Source organism: Pseudopipra pipra, chromosome 6 (genome assembly GCF_036250125.1).
Source record: "Pseudopipra pipra isolate bDixPip1 chromosome 6, bDixPip1.hap1, whole genome shotgun sequence".
NCBI lineage: Eukaryota > Metazoa > Chordata > Aves > Passeriformes > Pipridae > Pseudopipra > Pseudopipra pipra.
Window position 1 is genome coordinate 62,359,936 of NC_087554.1, and position 23,047 is coordinate 62,382,982.

Sequence of the window (23,047 nt, forward strand, 5' to 3'; positions counted from 1 at the left end):
GGAAGCAGGACACAGATCTCCTGCACTAAAGAAATTAAAGGAAATGACAATCCCAGGCCTGGAATACCCAATCTAACTCTACCACATTGTGTTTTTCTGGCATCATTTTGGGGCAGGGTATGCACTGCTCATCTTCCAGCCTTAATGCATAATCTTCCTTGTGGATCAGCTCCCAGTCTGGATGTACAACCTGTGTTTCTTAAGCCCTGTTAGTGGAAAATTAGGTGTTGCAACCCAAATCCTCATGAAAGCAGCATGGGCTGACTCCCCTGAGGCAGTGGGGGATGATGGCTGGGATGAAAAGCACCTTTAGCCCTCTGGCTTGAGCTGCGACAGCAGATCTGAAGGGGAAAGAGAAGAAGTGTCAGCATCTGAGTGCCAATATCTGGTGAAAGAAGCACTGGGAAATACTGGTTATAGCATGGGAAATGTTGCTCATATGTTTGTTTAGCCATTGTCAAGGGGTTGCTGTGAGAAGACCCCGTGTCATCTCCAAAAACACCGTCATGCTGAGCCGGGAGCGCGGGGGAATCCACCTCCTCTCCTGCAGTGTCAGCTCTGCCCTGCACGCTTGATGAGTTGGCTCACAGGGACCCCAGGGACTCAGAGCCAACAAAATAAATCATCCTAACTAATGGTTCTCAAAAAAAACACCACTGGCAAGTGTTTCACAGGCTGCTCTCGCTGCGGTGATGCTGACAGAACCGGTGATGAAGAGGAGCCGGGGAAGAAGGGGATGCGAAAAGGGACGTGAAGGATTTATTTAACCCGGCAGCCAGGAAGTTCCACTGGGCTGCTCCAGTTTCAAACAACCCCTTGAATATAAACACTGCAAAACCTGACTGACAGCAAAGCGAGTATCTGCAGAATTTGACTTTGCAGGATTGAGATCTGTACGTGTGTGTTGAGGGCTAAGCCCAACCCAAGCCCCGCTGGGCCTTCGGGGCAGCAGTGCTGGTTTGTGGGGCACACAGAGATGTCCCATCCCACCCTCCCCAGCTGGCACAGCTCCACTCACACCTGGGATAGGTCTGCACCCCTGAGCAGCTCTGGGTCCCTCTCCATGCACACTAACAGCCCTGCTGGCGAGATCAATCCCTGGATGTCTGTATCCCATAGTCTGCCTCATGTTTACCTACAACACTCCAATTTTTCCAACCACTTCCAGCCAGGCACTGAAAGCAGCTTGTTGTAGGACTTGGAGCTGACTGAGGTTGTGTTGCAAGCAGATGGCCCTGATGAAACAAGACACTGATCCCCCAAGGAGGCACCACTCAACGGAGCCGCTCGACTCCCCGTCTCCAGCAGCTCCAAGACAGGCTTGGAGATGTGCATTAGCAGCACCATGGAGGAAATTGCTTCCCTAACCACCCCTCTCAAGCAATTCTCTTTGGAAGCCTGGTTCCAGCCCAAGACACGTGTCAGCAGCACTGACACTATGGCAGTTTTCCTGCTTGGTGATTAATAATGGAGCAGCTGACAAAGTGATGGTAATCTAAGAATTTCCTTAAAGGACAGTTGGAAGAGTTGCCAGGCTGGGTGAGGGTTTAGATGTAGGGGGGATGCCGGGGTGGAGGAAAACCTCCACACTCCCACCTGATGAACTGGAAGGGGATCCAAGCACAGTAGGCAAACACAGGTGGAAACAGCTCTCATTGATCCTCCTGCTCTTGGCTCCAAACAAGAAACACTGGAAGCTCTGCCAAAATGCCCCAAAACCACCACTCCTGCCTTCATGGGTATCGACAAGTTTCTCTGCAAGAGGTGGGAAAAGAAGACAAGAAAAGGAGAAGATTCTCATGGAAATGAGGGGACAGGAGGTAAACCCACCTTATTAGGTCAGACTTGTGGGGGTTTTGTGTTCCACTCAGCTGAACCAAGGTCTGCCTCCAAATCCTGCTACAAAGGGTTATGTTGCTCCAAATAAGAGACACACAAAAGACTGAAAAGCATTCCCACTCTTGTGCTTTAAGGGGCTCATTTGGAGAAACAAGGCTCTTGATCCCAAGTCAGTGGAAACGCCTTTGGGTTTGCCTCGCCCTTGTATGGATTGATCCCATTCCCTGCAGCACAGAACTCCACAGAGTTACCACACGAGGTCACAGATCGTGTTCCAGTGTGGATGGCTGTGGTTAAAACTGGTTGCTGGCTCCAAGGCAAAGCTTTACTGTGACTGTCCCCAACTTCACCAGCCTCCAGCCACCCCTCTGTCCCCACCAGCTCTTTCAGGAGCCTTCACACCACACGGGATGCGTAAACATTGGCTGTGCTGGAGGACATGGCTTCTATGGGGCTTCCTTGGAGAATTAACACCAGGAGCAACCAGGAATATTTAAGGACACCATTAAAAATGTGGCCCAGTGGAGGTCCACCTGTTCCAGTTGGCTACGCCAGATGTATCCAGAGCGGGACAGTGGAGCCTGGTCATTGGAAGCAGAAGGAGGAGGAATTGCAGAGAAATTTGCCCACTGCCAACCTGCCTGTCAAACCCAGCAATAAAGTCCATCAAATTACTGCTGAGGGTACAGCTCTGCAAAGCCTGGAGACTTCTGAGTCCAAGAGGTGCTGTGAAATACGTGTCTCATGGGCTGCTGCAAGTAGATCCAGCAGTTGGGTACACAGAGGTAGAGGTTGCTAAAATAAAGCTAAAATAAAGGATGCAGAGGATCCCATCAAAACATGTCATAGGATCAACAGTCCTTTGTATTATCAAATACCTGTTTCAGGACAGAACAAAAGGAAACAGTTTGTTAATTACAGAATCACAGAATTATTTGGGTTAAAGACCATTTCCTTCCAACCCCCTACCATGGGCAGGACACCTTCCACTAGACCAGGTTGCTCCAAGCCCTGTACAACCTGGCCTGGAACACTTCCAGGGATGGAGAAGTACCGGACTTTCTCTGGGCAACCTGTGCCAGGGCCTCACCACCCTCACAGGCAAGAATTTCTTCCCAATATCCCATCTAACCCTGCCCTCTGGCAGTGGGAAGTCACTGTCTTTGTCCTGTCCCTCCATCCCTTGTCCCAAGTCCCTCTCCAGCTCTCTTGGAGCCCCTTTAGGCACTGGAAGGGCCTCTAAGAGGTCACCAGAGCCTTCTCCAGGCTGAGCAACCTCAGCTCTCTCAGACTTTCTCCATAGCAGAGGTGCTCCAGCCCTTGGAGTATCTTCATGGCCTCCTCTGGACTCGCTCCACTATCCTCTTGGTGTTGGGGGCCCCAGAGCTGAACACAGAACTCCAGCACTAATAACAGAGCATTAAATGCTGCAGAACTTGATGAAGACTTTTTGTTAAGAAGTTGGTGCTGAAAGGGAAAACTGGAACTGTCAGACTTATTTACACATTTTCATGCCTCTGGGAAGATACTTAAAGATCAAAAGACTGGAAAAGCCGTAGTCATTCTTAAATGTGAATCCACCAGCTCTTGGCAAACACCTTACTTTTGGCCCTACAGCAAAATGTAAAGGTGAGTTCTTGTGTCATTCAGGCAGAGGAGGGTTTGGGTGGTGCTGCAGCCCCTCCAGCCAGGGTTTGGTACTGACCACTTAGGAGAAAACTAGCTTTGAAAGGAAAGGCAGCAGCTGGGCTGCCAATTTTGTCTCCGTGTATGGCAGTGGCTGGTGAATGAAAATCATCCCTTTCCAAGCTTTCCTTGGGCCATAAATCGCTGCCCTGGTCTCACTTTGATCAATGACATGTGCTGCCATCCAGGGCTCTGTTAACCCTGGAGCAGCCACAGGAGACACGGCCGTGCCCGACTCCCTCGGGGCTCGCCCCTGCCCGTAATTATCCTCAGCCTCACTGCCAGCAACATCCCACCCTGGGCTCCCTGCAAGCTGCTCACAGTCCATGCTCTTCCCCTGCAGGGAAAGCCCTTGAAACCGAGGAACCCTCAGGAACTGGAGCCAAAAATCACAACAGCTCTGAGCACGGTGTCTGTGCTGCTCGTGGCCAGCGAGGACACAACATCTGCATCTCACAGTTCTGGTGGCAGGAGGCTGATGCAGGACAACCCCTGGTAGATCTCCGGGGTCCCACTGCCTCCAAACTCAACAGCATCTACAGAATTGCAGGAAAAAAATGAAGAGGATAGCTATCAAAATAATTCACAAGTTAGCAATCCTCCCTCCAGCCTGTTTGTTAAAATATTGCTCACGAGGAGCTGATAGACACAGGAATAAATAGCAGGAGGAGAGAGAGAAGTGATGCATTAGGCTTCTCACCAGTCCCCTGACTGCAGCTACTATGGAGAAATCTGCCAGGAAATGTTAGATGTGAAGTGGAGATGCAATGGGAAAGGAAAAATTATTAGGAACTGCCAGAATCTCTCAGCTGATAAAGACAAAAAGCTGGAGGAGGCATTTAAAACCTCGGAAAGCTTTCTAAGTACAAATCTGCTGATAAAAGGTTGCTCCAGACTGAGGATATCAAACACAGGTAGCGACTAATTGCCCAGATAATTGAAGCAGGACTCTCCCAGTTCAGCTGCAGCAGCACCCACTCAAAGGTGCCTTTTTGTAGGCATTGCACATTCCCACAAATTTATGGAACCAAACCAGTGGAAGCCCCTTTTTACAGGTATAACCATCGCTGCACTACAGTCTCGTCTCTCTCTGCCCACATTGCTCGTGGACATGAGGGAGAAAAAGCAACATAGAAACATGTAGAGCTGCCCCAGTGACTCTGCAGAGACTTTCTGAGCCCCTCAGTGGTTTTTGGGGGCTGCTTTTGGGGGACCCTGCAAAGCATGGGACCCTGCAGTGCCTGGTTGTGGCCTTGTAGCTGTACTCAGGTTTGCATCTCCATCATTGTGTGCCATCAAAAATGGCAGTAATACTAAAGTTACCCAGAAATAACCCCCTAATCCTGCTTTCCTCTTTTTTTCATGCCCAGCATCCTCCAGCAAGGCAACACCAAGCCCTTCTAACAGCTCAGTTCAGAGGACTTCTGCTGTATCAGATGAAATTCAGCTGTCCCTGGCATTAATTACATCAGCTCCACACACACAGGACACCAGGGACAGCCTCTGCAGGGGCTGCACGTCCACTGCAGTGACAGAGGCCAGTCCTTGTTTGTTCTGGGAATGAGGAGAACTGAGCAAGTGGTGACTGGTGCCCAGTTACCACAGAGACCTCCCAGTACAGACGTCAGCCCCAGACTCCCTTCACCTGGCACACGTCACCTGGCAGAGCTTCCTCAGGGCATGAGGGGACCCAGCAACGGGCAAATTAGCAGGAGAAACTCAGATCCAGGTTCCTGGCTCCTTTTACCCTACTTATAACAACGTTAGAACGTAAATGAAGCACCTAAATCAGATCCACGTGGAAGCTCATCTTAAAGCTGAACAAAACCTGTACCTGGGCAGCATGACCACCCTTTTAGTACAGAAATTTTCCCTAATATCCAATCTAAACCTCCTCTGGCCAACTTGACGCTGTTTCCTCTTGTCCTATTGCTTGTTTCTTGGGAAAAGAGACAGACCCCCACCTGGCTCCACCCCCCTGTCAGGGAGTTGTACAGCAACCACCTGAACCGACCTGGATTTGCCCTCTGACCATTCTCCCTCTACTTGAAGGAGGCAGGGAAGGAGGAAGGAAGATCCTAACACAGCAACTTTCCCTACAAAAGGAAGATGTCCCAGTCATACTCAACTGGCACTTGGAAAGACACCCTGGGGCATCCCTAAAGCAGCACCACTTAGTCTGATCAAACCATTCCAAAGCCTCAGCTCTGATTAGTTAATGAACCAAACCAAACCAACCTCTCCTGCAGCAAAACCCAGCACAAATCTGTAACACCCCAATGCTGCTGAAAAGAGGCAAGTCTTGTTGCCAGAAGTGCTCCTTGATGTCACCAAATCCATAAACATCATCTATAATGAGCAGAAAAGGAACATTATGTTACCTCTATTACAACAGGGTGACAGAGCAGAACAGCCTCTGTCAATACACTGTGTTTTTGTGGGTCACAGGAAGGTTTTACTTCTCTCTTAGAGCCTTGAATCCCTGTTTTAAGACAATCAAGGGACACACAAGGCAGCTTTAGAGCTGCTCCTTTTCCTCCTTACCTGATCTATATTTTGGGATGGCTCCTTAGAAGAAGGGTAAATGTAATGAGCCAGCTACTGTACTTTTTATAACTCTCCATCAGGTCTTTCATTTGGGCCAGCAAGGAAGCTTGTTAGAGCTGAGAAAGCAACTAAGCATCTCTGGAAAATGCTATTAAAAGAAGATGAAACAAATGAAAAGCTGGGACAGACTTAATGGTAAATACATGGCCTGGCAGCTCAGCACAGCTACATCCTGTTTGCCATTATTATTTAATTCTGGCATCGATTGAAGGATGAGACAGACCAGGCAACTCTCTGTGGGGTTGCTTGAATACCATTTCACTCTGAGATTAAACAAGCCCACGGGTTTGGATCACAGTGCCTCGTTGGGAAATTTCAGCTGATTGATTTGATATCGGTGACTACCTCGGTCCAGCAGCAAACAGCACCCCTCTCATCCTCTAAGTGGGCAAACAAGTCCCTGCTAATTATCAGTGCCCAGCTCCAGGCTGGAACCAGTGCAGCATTAACCTGCTCCTCTGGAATAACAGGCTGTCCAGCTGCTGTCCCACACGCTGGGGGAGCTGTTCTTATGGAAACAGCTGCTTCCATGGATCCCCACAGACACCTCGGGGGGTCAGTCCCGTTTGACACACGGTGCAAACAAAAGCCTGGTTTGTCCAGCACTTTGTTCCAGAGCTGTCCCTGGCCAGGGAGGTCACTTTAGGCACACCAGATAAACTGTCTTACACCCAGCTGCTGATCCAGATTTCTCTGGAAATCTGTGGCTACATCCATCAATTCCCCACCTCCACCTGTCCTTACAACCGACCGTTACTCTTCCCACCACCTGAATCCTTCCCTCAGAGGTAATTGCCAGGAGTTTGGAAGCAGGGTCAGGGCAAACAATAAAAAAAGAAGGATAGGAAGGTGAAGATGGAATACCTTTGAGTAGGGGAAGCTCCTTCCCTGGTTTGGAGGTGTGCAGCACCTTGTGTAGACCTTGGAGCTGCAGGAGAGGGCGGCTGCAGCACGTGGAGCACGGCTTTCCCTGCCTGAGCCTGAGCAGCTGTCCTGGAATTGGATGTGGGGAGAAGCTGCAAGGGAACAAGAGGGATGACACAGAGCAGCTACTCCCCATTTTTACAGGTTCCGAGGAGCATTTTGTCTCACATGAGCAGAAGTGAAAGTCAGCTGGTCTGTCCTGAGGAGAATTTGTGCCCCTCTTAAGAAAAAGACCACTTTCTCTTCTCAACAGCCATTTTTATTGCTTTTGCCAATACACCATTGAAAGAAAAGAAATAATTTTCTGCTATTCTTTAGCTTCTTTCTTTGTTAGAGCAAACAAATTCCCTGGGACCACTGATAAAGGTAACTGGTTAACTTTGCATCCAAGCTGACCAGGCAAGTGAAAAGAGTTGGAAATCCCCCAAAGCACCACAAAACTGCCCAAGTCACCACTCTGGGGAGTGATTAACCAACACTTCCATGGAGAAGAAGTTCTTACAGGCATTGCCAACAAGACTGAAAGTCTGTGTCTCAAGATGTCATAGCAGGGGCTCAGACTTGAAAGGGTCACCAATGTGTAGCTCAAGAATAATCAACAGAAATCTTTCCAAAGGGCTTTGGCTGAAGTCCCTCACACACACACACACACAGATCCTTCAAACCAGCCAGAAACAGTGTCCTGAATCCCTCCAACTCCCAGCTCCTGCCACAGTCCAGCCTTCAGCTACAAAATAAATACACAGGGGGGTTAACAATGAATAATATTTACTTTCCTTCATATGGTACATTCTGTAAAGTGCTAAGTTCCTAAATTATACCAAGTTAAGATGACACATGGCTCTAGTATTTTAAATGCAATAAATATAGAATGAGCTGTGTTCAACTGCACTTGCAAGTTTTTATTCTTTTTTTAGTAGACACACTAAATTTAGTAGTCGAAATAGCCTCCAATAGTGCTCCAAGAAAAACTAGGAAGCAGTTATAAATAAAATCACATCCTTCAGAGACATCCTACGCACTTCTCCTGTCCACATTGCACACAAGCACAGTGCTCCTGTGAGCATATGGAGCGAGGAAAAATAAGGAAGCTGAAAATTACCTGACAGTAAAAAGCAAAAACCCTACAAGTTACTGCTACATATCCTCCCATAAACAGTCTGGCTTCCACATTTAATCTCCGTGCACACAGCCCAGGTCTTCTATTTTTGTCTCCCATTTAAAAAACTCTTCCAGGAAGAACATCTTGCAAGCCATGGGTCGATTCGTCTTCGTCTTGCTCCTTTTTGCTGCAGAGTGGGAAAGACTCTTGGACAAACTGCCTGCACATGGGACACTGCTGGAAATACCTGACACAGCCATCACACAGACACGTGTGCCTGCAGGGCAGGAGGACCCAGTTCACGGGGCCATTCTGGCAAACAACACAGTCTTTGCTGTTTTCCTCCTGCAATTCCGGTTCATTCCCAGCCAGCCCACCCTTTTCCAGCAAGGTCCTGTCAGTGCTGCTCTTCCCAGGGAATGTATTGCTTGAGGACGGTGCAGGGCTGTTTGCAGACATGAAGAGTTGCTAAAATACACATAAACAGGAATATTTAGAAGTCAGCAAACTCTCCCCCAATCCCTGCACACACACACACACACACACACGTGCAATGAAGTTCCGCTGGGTCACTTCTCTGGGATAAACAGTGCCAGACTCTGTGTGGGTCCTGACAGCTGCCTGGCCTTCAGTAAAAGGCATTTCAGAGGCATAAAAATCACATAAAACACTGGGAAAATATTAAGGGTAAGTCATCAGATCCTGGCTGCATCAAGTGAACGTCATGCATGAACTTTACCGGGAGGTTTTGAGCAGCTCAGGTTTGTTTCTGGTCTATCAGTCTCCGTGCCCAGAGGGATCTTCTATCCATTCCTACCAAAGTTATCTCCACCAAGCTGTCAAGTCCACTTCACTCAACCAGTTCTGCTCTTGCTCATATTCCAATCCCCTACGCTGTTGGTTTTTTTTTTTGTCTTATTTTACGTGAAGCATAAATTCTTCTGGGTATGACTCCCGACCTCGGAGCACGTACTGCAGGAGAAAGGGATTTTTTTAAAGTAAGTTTCTTCTGAAACTTTCTTGATTGAAAGGGGAATTTGGGACAAAGAGGTGGTTTGAGTGACTAGCAAGGAAATAATTATTCTGGAGAGAAGAACCGTTTTACAACTCATTTCTTCTAGTGCTTTATAAAGTGGTCACGACCCAGGATTCCTAGACTAGAACCAAGTAATTTCTCCAGGAAATCTTGAATATTTTCATAGAAAATATTTCTGTACAGTAAGTTCCTCAGGAACTACTTAGCTGATAAGACATTTTTAACCACCATCCAGTTCTTTGCATGACAATAAAAGCCTTGTAACTAATTTAGGCTCCTGAAAGCCCACACGAACTAAACCTAACACTGTCACACCAGCGAAACAAGACTCTGTGCGTGTCTTACCTTCAGGTCGTGGTATTGACCCTGAGCTAGGAGGAGATACTGATATAATATTCTGCAGGAAAGTCTGTAGCTTTCGTCAGGAATGTGAATTACAGCCACCATTGCAATCTACAGACAGAAAAAAAGCCATGTTTAGTGACTTTCCCTCTGGTTACATCACCCTGTGGAGCCGGGCTGGGAGAGCTGGGGGTGTTCAGCCTGGAGAAGAGAAGGCTCCAGGGAGATCTTAGAGCCCCTCCCAGTGCCTAAAGGGGCTCCAGGAGAGCTGGAGAGGGACTGGGGACAAGCCAGGACAAAGGGAATGGCTTCCCACTGCCAGATGGCAGGGTTAGATGGGATATTGGGAAGGAATTCTTCCCTGTGAGGGTGATGAGGCCCTGGCACAGGTTGCCCAGAGAAGCTGTGGCTGCCCCATCCCTGGAAGTGTCCCAAGGCCAGATTGGATGATGCTTCCACTATCCCACTGGGAGAGTGGAAGGTGCCCATGGCAGAGGGGTTGGAATGGGATGGGCTTTAAGATGCCTTCCAACCTAAACCATTCTGGGATGCCATGATTTGCTCTGGCACAGCCTCTGACCTGCTTAATTCCAACCAGGAATTCAACAACGTTGACTTCAAGCACGGATCAAAAAAAAAATATGCTGGACAAGGCAAACCCAGGATGTGGCACAAGAGATCCCCTGGTGATGCTCCTCCACGGAGCCCTTCTGGGACCAGTTTAGGGCGCAGACTTGTCCTGGCTGCTCCCACCTCATGGAATTAAGCCCCAAACTGCAGAAGGCACGTGAGCATTTGCAGTTCCCCTGAAGGTAAAGGTTTGTGCAGCTGAGGCAGGGCTTCCTCACACAGCCATGGATGTGCCTTGGAGAGGCCAAGTGGATCCTGAACTTCAGGCAGGAGCAGCAGCTCCTACACTCCCCTTCCCACTCCCCTGAGTCACGAGGAGCTGACAAACTGCAAGGACTTCCCAAAAGTCTTCTCCACTTTCTCCCACTTCCCTCACAAACACACAGTTTTTAGGCTCTGAAAAGCCTTTAGAAATGTCACTTGCTGGCTTGTAAACAGAGCAGGCAAAAGACAAATTTCGATGGAAAGGATTCTGGAACCCCACAGGTTGCCTTTGGAGGAATTTCTCTGGAAGTACAAGCCCTCTAAGCTTGCCTGCTGTGCCTAAACCCCCCCCAGCCTGCCCAAATTACGTAATAGCCTCTAAAAAGCAGGGAAAAAAGAAAGTGAAATTCAGTATTATTGTAGTTCCCAGAAGCTGTCAAAAGAGAAATGAAATATAGAAGCTGTTTTGTTTTAAAAAAAAAGAAAATTAAAAGCAAAGCAGACTTGCACTTCCAAATCCACATATGGCTAATTAAATAGAGAGTTTAAATGTGTCTGTACTTACACATATGGATTTATACTGAATTCACTGTTCTGTGGGGAAAAGGTCTTTTTTTTTCCTAAACCACAATACCTGAGATCTCAGCTTCTTTCAACTTAGCCCTGCCAGTCTCCAAATAATTTCTGTAACTCTTATATATGGCCTTCCTAATTTTCTGGAGCTAGAGGAAAATCATGGCACAAAACCAAATAGGGATGATCTGGTGATAAAACCAGTTAGGATGAAAAATCAAACACCCCAGGAAAGATATACTGGAAAATCAGACCCCCCAAGAAAGAGATACTGGAGTACCATCAGTAGTGATGGACACACACACACACAAAATAATTCAAAATGGTTATATCATACTGGCAAATATCCTTTTCCACGGTATATTTGTATTTTACAAGTTTGTTTCAACAAACCAGATGCAATTCTGACATTTGTCTGGCAAGGACATGGTGGAGTTACTCCTTGGCCAGATTTATAGATTCTAGATGAGCTCCTTTCCTCCAAAACCAGAGGAAAAATACTCCCCCCCCCACTCTCTTTCCACCCCTTTCTGCTATGCTAAGGAACAAAAGAGAGGTGTTACAAAGTCATGTCCATGCTAGTGTCAAACACATTCAAATATTAAATTTACAGTCTCTAGATTAAACTATAAAAATGTATATATAAACATATAAAAATTTATTAATCTGTGGGAAACACCTTGGGTGGGGACAGGAGGGAGCAGGGCAGTCCTAAGGCCAGGTGACAAGAAGCCAAGGACAGGAATCACCTGGAAAGAGGACAGATTTCCTAGGCACTGCTGTGATCACAACTTCCAGATGAATGCATGGAAAAGTGTTCAAGTGGATTTAGGCACTTGTGTTATTCTTCAAGCAGTTGGTGCTAACACAGAAAAATGTATGTCAAATAACTCAAAAAATAATTAATTTAGGGTATATAAAGGATACTGAGCTGCATGTGACAAGGCTGAAGCTGCTTTAACAGTAAGAGATTAGGAGGAGACCCTTTTTTGGGGAGCTGAGTATCTCCTATCCATCTGTCCCTTCACCTCTTCCTGCAACTCACCTGGAGCTCCTGTGAGACAGAACTGCACGACACAGACCTGTAGCAGAGAGGGAATTTCTGTGTTTCTAACAGCCAAGTCAGCAATCAGCTCAGTATCTGTGCCAGACACTAAAAAAAAAACCCCTCCTGCCTCGCCAACAGAATCCGAAATTCCATCTCGGTGCAAGAGCTCCACCACAGGTCTGTGTGATCTGAAAAATCAGAGTAACAGGCTACTAACCTGCCACAACCCTCCTTCCTCTGGCCACAGAGACCTTGGCACACAGGAGCTTTGGGAAATAAGCATCTTTTAAATGCCACACATCTTTTTTACATTAAAATCATCCTTGTTCTTCCTCCATGTTGCTCTGGAGACACCGGTGACAAGCGAGGGACCACACTTTAGGGGATGGGGAAGGGAAGCTGCTTTATTCAAGCCTCTCTCCTGAAACATTCAGACCTTAAATACAGTGTGACCCTAAAACATATTCTGATATTACTTACAATATCATAAATCTCTCTGTCTTCCTCATCTGCCAACGTCAGCAGTGCTACCAAGGGATAGCGAGATCTGGGCACGGGGCCAAAATCCACAACTTGAGCATCTTCTGGTAACTGGCAATATTTCTCTTCCTTGTCATTTTTTTTAATGCTTTGCCTGTGTCAAGGAAAACAATCAGCGTGGCTGCAACTGCAGTCAAACCTGACGTCTGCACACAGAACATTTGCCATCGTATTTGTTCATCAAACACATCGTGCCAAAAGCTGCCGAGTGTTCGTGAAGTCTCAACAACCCCCCGCGCCAAAAAAAATCAACGTACTTTGTCAAAACAGCTTTAAAAAAAAGGATACAAGTACTGTTGTCTGTAGAGGTATTCGTTGTACAGAGCATCCTCTAATGCCTGAGGAGTCTTTATCCTGAAGCAGTAGACGTGTTTCTGCAGGGCCTCGTGGAGTTTCTGGACGCTGCAGCCCCAGTAGCAGGTGAGGACACAGTCCTCCAGACAGTCAGGTGTCAGGGTTACACCCTCTAGGAGACAGAAGAGAAGGATTTCAGGGACTCACCCACACGTGGGAATTCTGGAGTTGCTAAGTGTAGCTTCTTCAAGGAAAACAACTTCATAGAATCCCAGAATGGTTTGGGTTGGAAGGGACATTAAAGACCACCCTGTTCCACCCTCTGCCATGGGCAGGGACACCTTCCACTAGCCCAGGTTGCTCCAAGCATCATCCAACCTGGCCTCGAACACTTCCAAAAATGGGGCAGCCACAGCTTCTCTGGACAAGCTGTGCCAGGGCCTCACCACCCTCACAGGGAAGAATTTCATCCCAATATCCCATCTAACCCTGCCCTCTGGCAGTTTGAAGCCATTCCCCCTTGTCCTGGCACTCCATGCCCTTGTAAGATGCTCCTCTCCACTTTTCTTGTAGGCTCCCTTCAGGCAGTGGAAGGCTGCAATTAGGTCACCCCTAAAATGATAAAAATTACTATAAAATAAATTATTTATCATTATAAACAAACCTTCTAACAATTTCGACTCAGCTTAGTGTTTATGGAAGTCAGTGGAGAGGGGGAAGACTGTGAGGAGATAAAATGGCTCATTAAGCTCAAAAAAGTAGCACATGTGTTTTATGAAGGGTAAATTTTAACTTCTGGTAACACTTTACACACTCACAGGCAGATCCAAGAGCACCAGCTCTGGCCCAAAGTCCATTCCCTCCCCAGATAATGGTATTAACTTGGATCACTGGCCTACAAAACTCTCTGTGCTCTCAAAGAATGAGGCTCTTGATCATGCAAAGGGAGGAGAAAAAGATCTACGTGCTCCATTTCTTTACCAAAAATTGAGTACCTCCAAGACAACTTCTGAACACTTGCTGCACAAACAGGAGCAGAAGTACCCAAAGCTCCTGAAAAAAAACCCAAATTACCTGAAGATTAAGCTGTTGGGTTTGTTGTGTTGGGTGGTTTTTGTGTTGAGGGAGGGGGTAAAAGTGCAGCAGCCCTTCCTGGTGTGATGGGAGGCCCCACATCCACGTGGGTGGAAGATGCTCAGCTTTGGTTCCTGCTCCCCAGTGACACAGAAAGGGAGGAATCTCATTTCCTTATGTGGGTGATTTCAAGGATATCAGGAATGAATTGAACTCTGATCCAAACAGATACTTAAATTCAGTTTCCACTGAAGCGCAAACAGAAAAAGAGGGAGATTTCTATTTATCTATTTATTATTTATTATTTAAAAATAGGGCACTTGCAAACACTGCTGGAGGTCTGGGCTTAGACTTCAGTGGGTGGCACATGTTCCATAATGAATTCTATAGATTCTGTTAAATTTACAGGAACGCCCACAGGAGCTGGTAATTTGCAAATGTTTTAGTGACTTAAAGATCTGTAATAGCAGGAAGGGTTTCATTAATGAGAATTAAGCTGTACTTACATATCCAAACATTTCACTTCTGAAAACAGGGCGTTTGTAAGCTGTGAAAAAAATTATTTCTGCTGGAAGGATGGGAGGAATTATGATCAAGGAAAAGGGTGAGAGCAAGGCTGAGGATGATCTTTAAGGTCCCTTCCAACCCAAACCATTCTATGATTCTGTGAAGAAAACAGAAAGCACCAAGTTCAGGAACCCAAAATGACAAAAATCACACCAGAGACCCACTGACTTGTTAGTGAAGCTGCAGCAGGACGAGGGATTTCCAACCCAAAGGGATTCTTCACTTGTCTCATCCGCTTTTTCAGTACCCTTGTGCTGGATTCTGTTTCCTCTGAGTTCCTCAGGATAACAGGAACACCCAACCCAAACCTATGGGACACGACAAAACAACAACAAGTGGGTTCAGTGTTAATATTGACACATTTTACATTTTTTTTCCCAGCTCTAAATAGCACAACAAATAAGAGCTGGCTTGACTTTCCAGAACATCTGCTTGGATTCATGGATGATATATCCTGCCAATCTGACTCCAGCTTTTCGTGGCAGAAGACAGGACACAAGGAATCTTTAAAGGAGGGATACTTCACTCCTGCAATTCCAGAAAGGGAATACAATTAATGAAGTGGTCAATGCCCTCTAGTGGTAAAGGGTTAGGCCAGAGCTTCCTCCCACTTGAGTCTTGCACATCCCATCCCTGGATGAGATCTGGAAAAAAAAATCACTATTTGCAGAGAAGGAACAGCCTTAATGGCCTGGGTGCTCCAAAGGAAAACCCTGGAGGAAATCATTCAGCCCTGGGATATTTTTAGAGACTGAGATCCCGATTTCCCATTTAAACCTGAGTTACAACCAAATGCTGATATTAAATCAGGGGCTGTAAAGCCTCTGCTTTGAGCCAGAAACCAAGTGCAAAACAGTCAAGACTCTGAATCAAAGCTGAGACACTGAGACCCCTTCAAAGCCATAACTAGAACATCAGACTAAGTGATATTCTGATATTAAAAGGATAAAAAAGCAAAGGATTAAAAGTTTAAAACCCCCATGAATCAAAATAAAAATCAAAGAAAGGAAGGAAGAATAATTTGGAGAAAAGGAGGCTCAGGGGGGACCTTCTGGCTCTGCAACCCCCTGACAGGAGGGTGGAGCTGAGGGGGGAAGGTTGGGCTCTGCTCCCAGGGAAAAAGGGACAGGAGGAGAGGAAATGGCCTCAAGCTGTGCCAGGAGAGGTTCAGTTGGGTATTGGGGAAAAAAAAATTTCACTTTTTAAGGTGTCAGCCATAACTTCCAATAACCAAAAGCTGATTAGAGAAGCTTTTTAGAGAAGTGCCAGATATGCAGACCATGGGAGTCTTTGTTAATGCATTTTAGGAAACATTTATGAATTATCCCAGGCTGTTCCTTCCCGAATCTGTGGTTTGCTTGCTGCCACCTGTACTGCTGAAGTGATGGCCTGTTTCATGGCTTTGAATTTTGATTTATGCAATCCTCAGAACGTTGGGAGCTGGAGAAATCCAAATGGCTCAAAGCACTGCTCTTCCCTGCATTCAGCACCCTGAGACAGTGGCTGTTACAGTGAGGTGGGTCTCATAGCAGCAGCTCAAGCTGAAAAGGGCACTTGGTTTGGAAATTGCTCAAGTAATTTCGTGTACAATACAGCTCTGAGCCAGACAGACAATTTTTCAGCTTAACTGCTACTTTTTCCTGGTTTTTAAAATCTTTTCAAAGTCTTGTGTGTCAAACGAAGAAGAAAAGCAGAGTTTTTACTGACACTGGGTCCATTGATCTGTGTTGGAGGGGTGCCCTTTATAGGATTAACAGGGAAAAACACCAGTCAAAAGTGACATTCAAGTTAAGGAAATTACTTCAGGGGGGAAAAAGAACCCTCAAAGCCATTCTCAACAGCAACAACCTGCTCCTGGCAGCCCAATAAATATTTGCCTTTGCCATTTAATATCATCTGTGCCTGAGTGTCACAGACACACCAAAGGGGAAAGAGACTGAGCTGGTGGAAAATATTCTGTACTCATTACTCCACAGAATCCCAGAATGGTTTGGGTTAAAGAGACTTCAAAGCCCATCTCATTCCACTCCTCTGCCATGGGCAGGGACACCTTCCACTAGCCCAGGTTGCTCCAAGCCCTGTCCAACCTGGCCTTGGACACTTCCAGGGATCCAGGGGCAGCCACAGCTTCTCTGGGCAACCTGTGCCAGGGCCTCATCACCCTCACAGCCAAGTATTCCTTCTCAATATCCAATCTAAAGCTTCTCTCTCTCAGTTTCAAACCATTCCTTTGGTGGAAACATTTGCATTTCACCAGTGTCGTCACACAGGGCTCTTGGCCACACTTTTGTGCACATGGAGGGTCAAATCTCTCTGCTGCAAGTAAAACACCCACCCTGACTTGAGTGGGGCTGTAAGGAAATACCCCAGGGAAACATCTCCCAGAGGAACCAGGTGCAGCAGCTGCTTCACTTATTCAGTACCCAAAACTCGACCGAGCTCATCTCTCCAGCCGTGCACACAGATGCCTCCCTGTTTCACACCATCTGGCTGATTCCTAAGGAAAAAACCCCATCCTTTGGAAACTTTCTTGGCTGGTCAAAAGCAACAGGACAATCCCCATGAAAAGCAGCAAGAGAAAAGAGAACCTGGTACAGCTTTAGCAGCAGCTGAAGGCAGAGAGGCCTTTCTGTTCAGCAGTAAGAGTGGTGTTTCTGTAAATTTTAAGGTAGCATTCAGTGTAGAGGGATGGATAAAGATGCAGCTTTTATTTTATGATCTAACAATCCATATGATGAGCTGCTAAAGAGGAAAATTAATTTCTTCAGAGCAGTGCTGGTTTAGAAAAGGCAGGGGTTTCCAGTGGGTTTGTTCATGAGTTGATTTCTCCAAAGAGCTGCACTCCCAGCAGGTGCTGAGCCTTCAGCTCCTCCCAGCAGGAGCATTTACCTGCAGCTAAAAATACAGTGCACAGGCAGTCAGGTGATCTAAATTCCACTCCATCCCTGTGCCCAGGGCACCTGTTGGGCTGGCTCTGGAAGTAATAACCTACCTGGGCTCTGAGCAGAGCCACAGGTATCCAGGGCTGGCCTTAAAAACAGACACTCCTCCAACCAGTGCGAGGGCTTACAAACGAGAGCAGGGACATTCCTGAGCAGCTGCTGTTTTTCAGGCTGGCTGACACCACCCCAAACACATCTACAGAGCAAATTCATGCCAAAACTGATATGGGGGAGACCAAATGCCACTCCAGCAATAGCTCAGGTGTCCTGTGCTCCCGTGACACCATTTGCATTTACAGTGCTCCATGTGGCAAATGAAGGGCTGAGTTGTTTTTGTGAGCAAGTTCAGGAGCACTTGAGCTGTAACTGCAGCTCCAGGCACAGGGAAGATCCTTAGAAGATGCTCCTGGACATGGCCTTGGAATGGCAGAGCTCAAAGGGAGCAGCCAGTACCTCTGAGCACCTGCCCACACGTTCACTTTCAAGTGCTGAGCTCCTGGCTACTCCTTGCCTCGATGAACAGTCCCTCAACACTCTTGTTTGAAGAAAATTTGCATGTATTTCCATAAACTGCAATAACACCAAGTGCAGGTGCACCTGGAATCTCTGATCCTGAAATAAAAATGCCTCTGGACACTGCTCTTGAACACCCTGTAGCCAAAAGGCAACAACAGACACGTGCACACACAAAAGGATCTTGTGGCACACCTATTGCCAGACATTTTCCACCAGGGGATGGCCAGTAGTTATTATAAGCAGATAAATAATGATTAAATTACAAAAGGATCACTGGTTTGGGGATAGATATACTGGAGATTTATCTGAATCACAGCCCAGTCTCACCTTTTTCTAAAGATATCTCTAAAACTAGATGATACTGCTGATAAAGGTATCTTTTTTTTTAAAAACTGATGAAGTGAAGAAGTGGAGAGAACTGGATGGCAACTTAATACCATCAGTGCAGTGGGACAGAGAGACTTATAAACAGGATTTCTACCACCTCTGTTGCCAAGCAAATAATGAGGTGGAGCTTCATCCAGCACAAAGAAATAAAACCAAAAAGACCAGTCCCCTTCACTGCCACTCACCCAACACCTGGGGAGGAACTGCCAGACAAGAATCAAACTTCTCACAAAACATATCTGAAAGATCAAAAGATGTGCTCTGTTCACCCTGAGACCAACAGAGCTATGTGTGTGAGCCAGTGGCAGCCAAAAAAAGTGCTGTAAACAAGGGAAAAGCCTCTGCATGGAAGAAAAAGCCAATCAGGAAGCTGCCAAGAGAACAAAGAGCTACAGCTCAAACACCTGCAATTCACAGGGAGGAAAACACTGAAGCACAGCCCTGCAGATATTAATGAGATATTAACGAGGGGAAGTTCAATAACTCAGTTTTATTCTCTCTGTGATTCTGAGGTGTATCCATAATTCCTACATGAAATGTTTGGATTGCTAATCAATGCCCTCCACTTGTATCCACAATTACAGACACTCCTGAGAGTCAGGAACGCTCAGGGACCTGAGAAACATTTCTCAGGTGGGCAACAGTGACACCTTTGCTGGATCCTCCCAAGCACAAGCAGCAGGTCCTTCACTCACCACCCCTCGAGACACTTCAGCAGATCAGCTGCAGAATCACAGAATCATGGAGGTTGGAAAAGACCTCCGAGATCATCGAGTCCAACCTGTGACTGAACACCACCATGGCAAGTAGACCCTGGCACTGAGTGCCACATCCCGTCGTTCCTTGGACACCTCCATGGATGGGGACTCCACTACCTCCCTGGGCAGCCCATTCCAATGTTTAACAACCCTTTCTGTGAAGAAACTCCTCCTGATGTCCAACCTGAAGCACCCCTTGAGGCACTTTCCTCTCAACCTGTCCCTTGTTCCCTGGGAGCACATCCCACCTGGCTCCGCGCTCCTGTCAGGGGGTTGCAGAGCCAGAAGGTCCCCCCTGAGCCTCCTTGTCTCCAGGCCGAGCCCCCCCCCCCCGCTCCTTCAGCCGCTCCTGCTGCTCCAGCCCCTTCCCAGCTCCGTTCCCTTCCCTGGACAATACACATACATAGTTCAGCACATACAAACGCAGAGTTTGCCGATATCGTGAATAATGTTACAAAAAATATTCAGAAGAGTTTGGCATTGCTGAAGGAAGGAAAGAGCTTAAAGGGACTTAAAGCCCACCCAGTTCCACCCCCTGCCACGGGCAGGGACACCTTCCACTCGACTAATTTGCTCCAAGCCGCGTCCAGCCCGGCCTTGCCCCCGCGCCATCGCACCCCATGTCCCCCCGAGCACCGACCAGCCGAGGACGACGGCGCTGGTGACGAGGAAGCAGACGGAGACCAGGGCGATGTAGAACAGCGGCGAGTACTCGTACAGCGTCACCAGGAACACGGCGGCCATGGGGCCCGCGGGCCGCCCGGGCGCCGCTGACGCCGCTGCCCTCAGACTGCCAGGGAGGGGGCGGGGCCACGGAGGCTGCGACTGAAGCCAGTGCCCTCAGTTTGCCAGGAAGGGGGCGGGGCCACGGAGGCTGCGACTGAAGCCAGTGCCCTCAGTTTGCCAGGAAGGGGGCGGGGCCAAAGAGGCTGCGACTGACGCCGCTGCCTCACCCTGCCAGGAAGGGGGCGGGGCCAAAGAGGCTGCGACTGACGCCGCTGCCCTCAGTTTGCCAGGAAGGGGGCGGGGCCACGGAGACTGCGACTGACGCCGCTGCCCTCAGTTTGCCAGGAAGGGGGCGGGGCCAGGGCCGAGGGCGGGGCCCCGCCCACAGTAACGGCCCGAGGGTTCCCCCGTGCCTGGGTGGGCACGGGGAGTTTAAATATTTCGATAGCATTGAAATAGCTGGATAAAATAATGGAAAAATAAAATAAAATTGTATTTCGATATTGTTATATATTAATATTTTTATATATTTTTAAATATTAATATTTATTATGTAGTAAAATTTCTCATATATTAAAATTTATTATATCTTAATATTTATTTTATATTGTAATATATAATATAATATATAGTATTTACTATATAGTATATACAACATCATTATATTATTTATATATTATATATATATTATATATTTTTTATATATATATATGTGTGGATAGAGCCTTCCTTAATCTCCGTTTGCAAAGCCTAGCCATGATGATGATTATTATATTATAATATAAGCTATTATAGTATCAGCTATTATATTATAAGGTATTATTATAAGGTATTATATTGTCATAACATGTTATAATATAACCTACATACGAAATATGCATGATAATAATACGTATATTATACCATATATATTCCATACATAATAAATCATAATCATTCAGAGCAGCAGGTATTGCATTATTTGATATAATGAAACACAGCTGAAGCCTAAACAGCTAATATAACTAATGCAATCTCTTAAATAATACAGTGAAATATTGATATTGATAATGTTGATATTTATATTGAAAATATTGATATATTGATGTGGAAAATAATAAAATATTATTGTGTCAATATTTATTTAATTAATGTTATATTGCTATAGAAAAGGTTATATGTAATATCATACATTCGTCAATAACAATTATTTATTATTATTTATTTATAATTATTAAAATGCGGTAAAAGTATAAATATCAATAGTTATGTGATACAATATATATTATACATATTATATATTATATTATGTATTAATTATATATATTCTATCTAATGCATTAGCTATATCTTATATATTCGTTTATATCTTATATTTTTATATATATATGTTATTTTTTTATATATGTCAGATGCCTTAGTTCCAGCATCAGAGAAACCAGAGCCCACCAGAGCAGTGGTTCTGCTGCAAAATGCTCCCCAACTCTGCAGCAGCTGCACAGCCTCACCCCCTGCCCGTGATCCCGCCAAAGGGATGCACAGACACTCACAGACACAGCGTTTGCTCAGGCACCACATTTATGGGCAACTCGGTAGGGAGCACAGCTCCCAGAGGGAACGGACTCTCTGGGAAAGGGAGGGCAGTCAGTGTCCAGGTGGGACTGGGAGTCTCTGGGTCCAGGCTCTTTCCACGGCCCCTTCAGCTGTAGAGGAAAGATGCAGCAGCAATTCCCACTGCCGACAGAGCAGCCTCTTCTCTGTATCCAGCGCTCCCAGAGAGGTGGCAGCAGATCCCTGGGAGGGTTCAGGGTGTGAGATGCATTAAAGGGATAGAAACTGGGCAGAAACGAAACCCCCTTGAGTTCCAGCTTGTCATCTGGGGTAAGACGAGCTGGATGCCAATAGGCTTAATTTCTGATCAGAACCAATTCAGCAGTACAGGTCTGTTCAAGTACACTAAGAAGTTGCACAATCCAGATTCTCGAATGTTTTATTGAAACAACAGGAAAGCAGGTTCAGGAATGCTGGGGATAAATGCTCTAACTGCATGTTAACTACTTACAGGTTTGTTGGAGATCAATATAGTAACTACATATTAACCACTTACATATTTGTTGGGAATAAACGCACTAACCACATATTAACAACTTATATAAATCAACCCCTGTTAATATATATGGGGTCTGTCATGGGGTGTGAGCCCCACAAGCACAGACAAGGACTAGAGGAAGGGCCCAGAGCTGCCACAGCTGAAGACATTCCTGAGCAGGGTTCCCCAGGACATGCAGCTCTCGGCCGGGGTTGTCTGCTCCGTCTGAAGATTCATCTCCTGGTTTGCACAGCTCTGGGTGGGGGATTGACTTTTCCAGCAGAATGTTAACATATTTACAGTTACATATATACAGCTAACACGCACGTGGGCCCACATCAGGTGTGAGCATGTTATATATATACATACATCTATATCTATATTTAATATGAGTTATAACTATACAGGATTTCCAGGGATAAATGAACTAACTACAGCATTAATATAAATATAGTTATATAAATACAGGGGCCCACGAGCACAGCTCTATGCATAAGCACCTCTTTCAACAGCAGTAGAGCTGTGCCTTCCTGTACATACCCATCATTGCCTTCTTTTCCTTCATTTCCAGCATCATTGTCCTCTTCATTTGCAGCAACACTGGAGCTGCCTTCTTATTTCCATCATTGGTGTCTTCCTCCACGTTCGTATCATCATCGCTTTCTGCTTCTTCCTTTGCAACAACACTGGCTCCTTGGACTCCCTTCTCCCTCATTCAATTGTCTTCCAGGGCTCTTTTCCTGGCCACTGCTGTCTGGCTCACGGCTCCTTTTCCTGAGGCTATACCAGAGTCCCAGCAGCAGGAGCAGGACGGCAGCAAGAGCCCAGAAGTGCCAGTGCTGCAGGGCAGCCCAGGGCAGGGCTCCTCAAGACACCCCACTCTGCTCCAGGGTGCTCCTCATGGAGCCAGCTCCTGCAGATGGATTGTCTGTTCCATCTGCTGCACAGGATGATTCATCTCCTGCTGTGCACAGCTCTGAGGGGGGGACTAGTTTTTCCAACTGAATGATAATATATATACAGTTAATACAGACATGGGCCTACATCAGGTGTGAGCATGTTATATGTACATACATATATATATGTGTGTGGATCTATATAATATGAATTACATTTATACTGGATTGCTGGAGATAAATGAACTAACAACAGTGTTAATATATATACAGTTATACATACACAGG

General features: G+C 46.4%; 1 protein-coding gene across 1 annotated transcript; it reads right to left on the reverse strand.

Annotated features, from left to right (window-relative positions):
• Nucleotides 1-7,807: 7,807 nt before the first annotated feature.
• CGRRF1 (cell growth regulator with ring finger domain 1) lies at nt 7,808-19,866 on the reverse strand. Its single transcript, XM_064659599.1, has 6 exons — nt 19,710-19,866; nt 14,635-14,774; nt 12,820-12,997; nt 12,472-12,619; nt 9,540-9,647; nt 7,808-8,626 (listed from the first exon to the last, which is right to left on the reverse strand). Exons 1-6 carry the CDS (start codon nt 19,811-19,813, stop codon nt 8,276-8,278), a joined length of 1,029 nt encoding a protein of 342 aa, XP_064515669.1. The 5' UTR covers nt 19,814-19,866; the 3' UTR covers nt 7,808-8,275.
• Nucleotides 19,867-23,047: the final 3,181 nt, after the last annotated feature.

What these genes read in the sequence shown, in the direction of transcription:
- CGRRF1 (XM_064659599.1), bottom strand. Translation starts at nt 19,813, where the DNA reads ATGGCCGCCGTGTTCCTGGTGACGCTGTACGAGTACTCGCCGCTGTTC. An exon ending in CTCTACAGACAACAGTACTT is followed by an intron (nt 12,620 to 12,819) that starts GTATCCTTTTTT and finishes ACACAGGCAAAG; the next exon opens with CATTAAAAAAAATGACAAGG. An exon ending in GTCAATACCACGACCTGAAG is followed by an intron (nt 8,627 to 9,539) that starts GTAAGACACGCA and finishes TGTGTATTTTAG; the next exon opens with CAACTCTTCATGTCTGCAAA.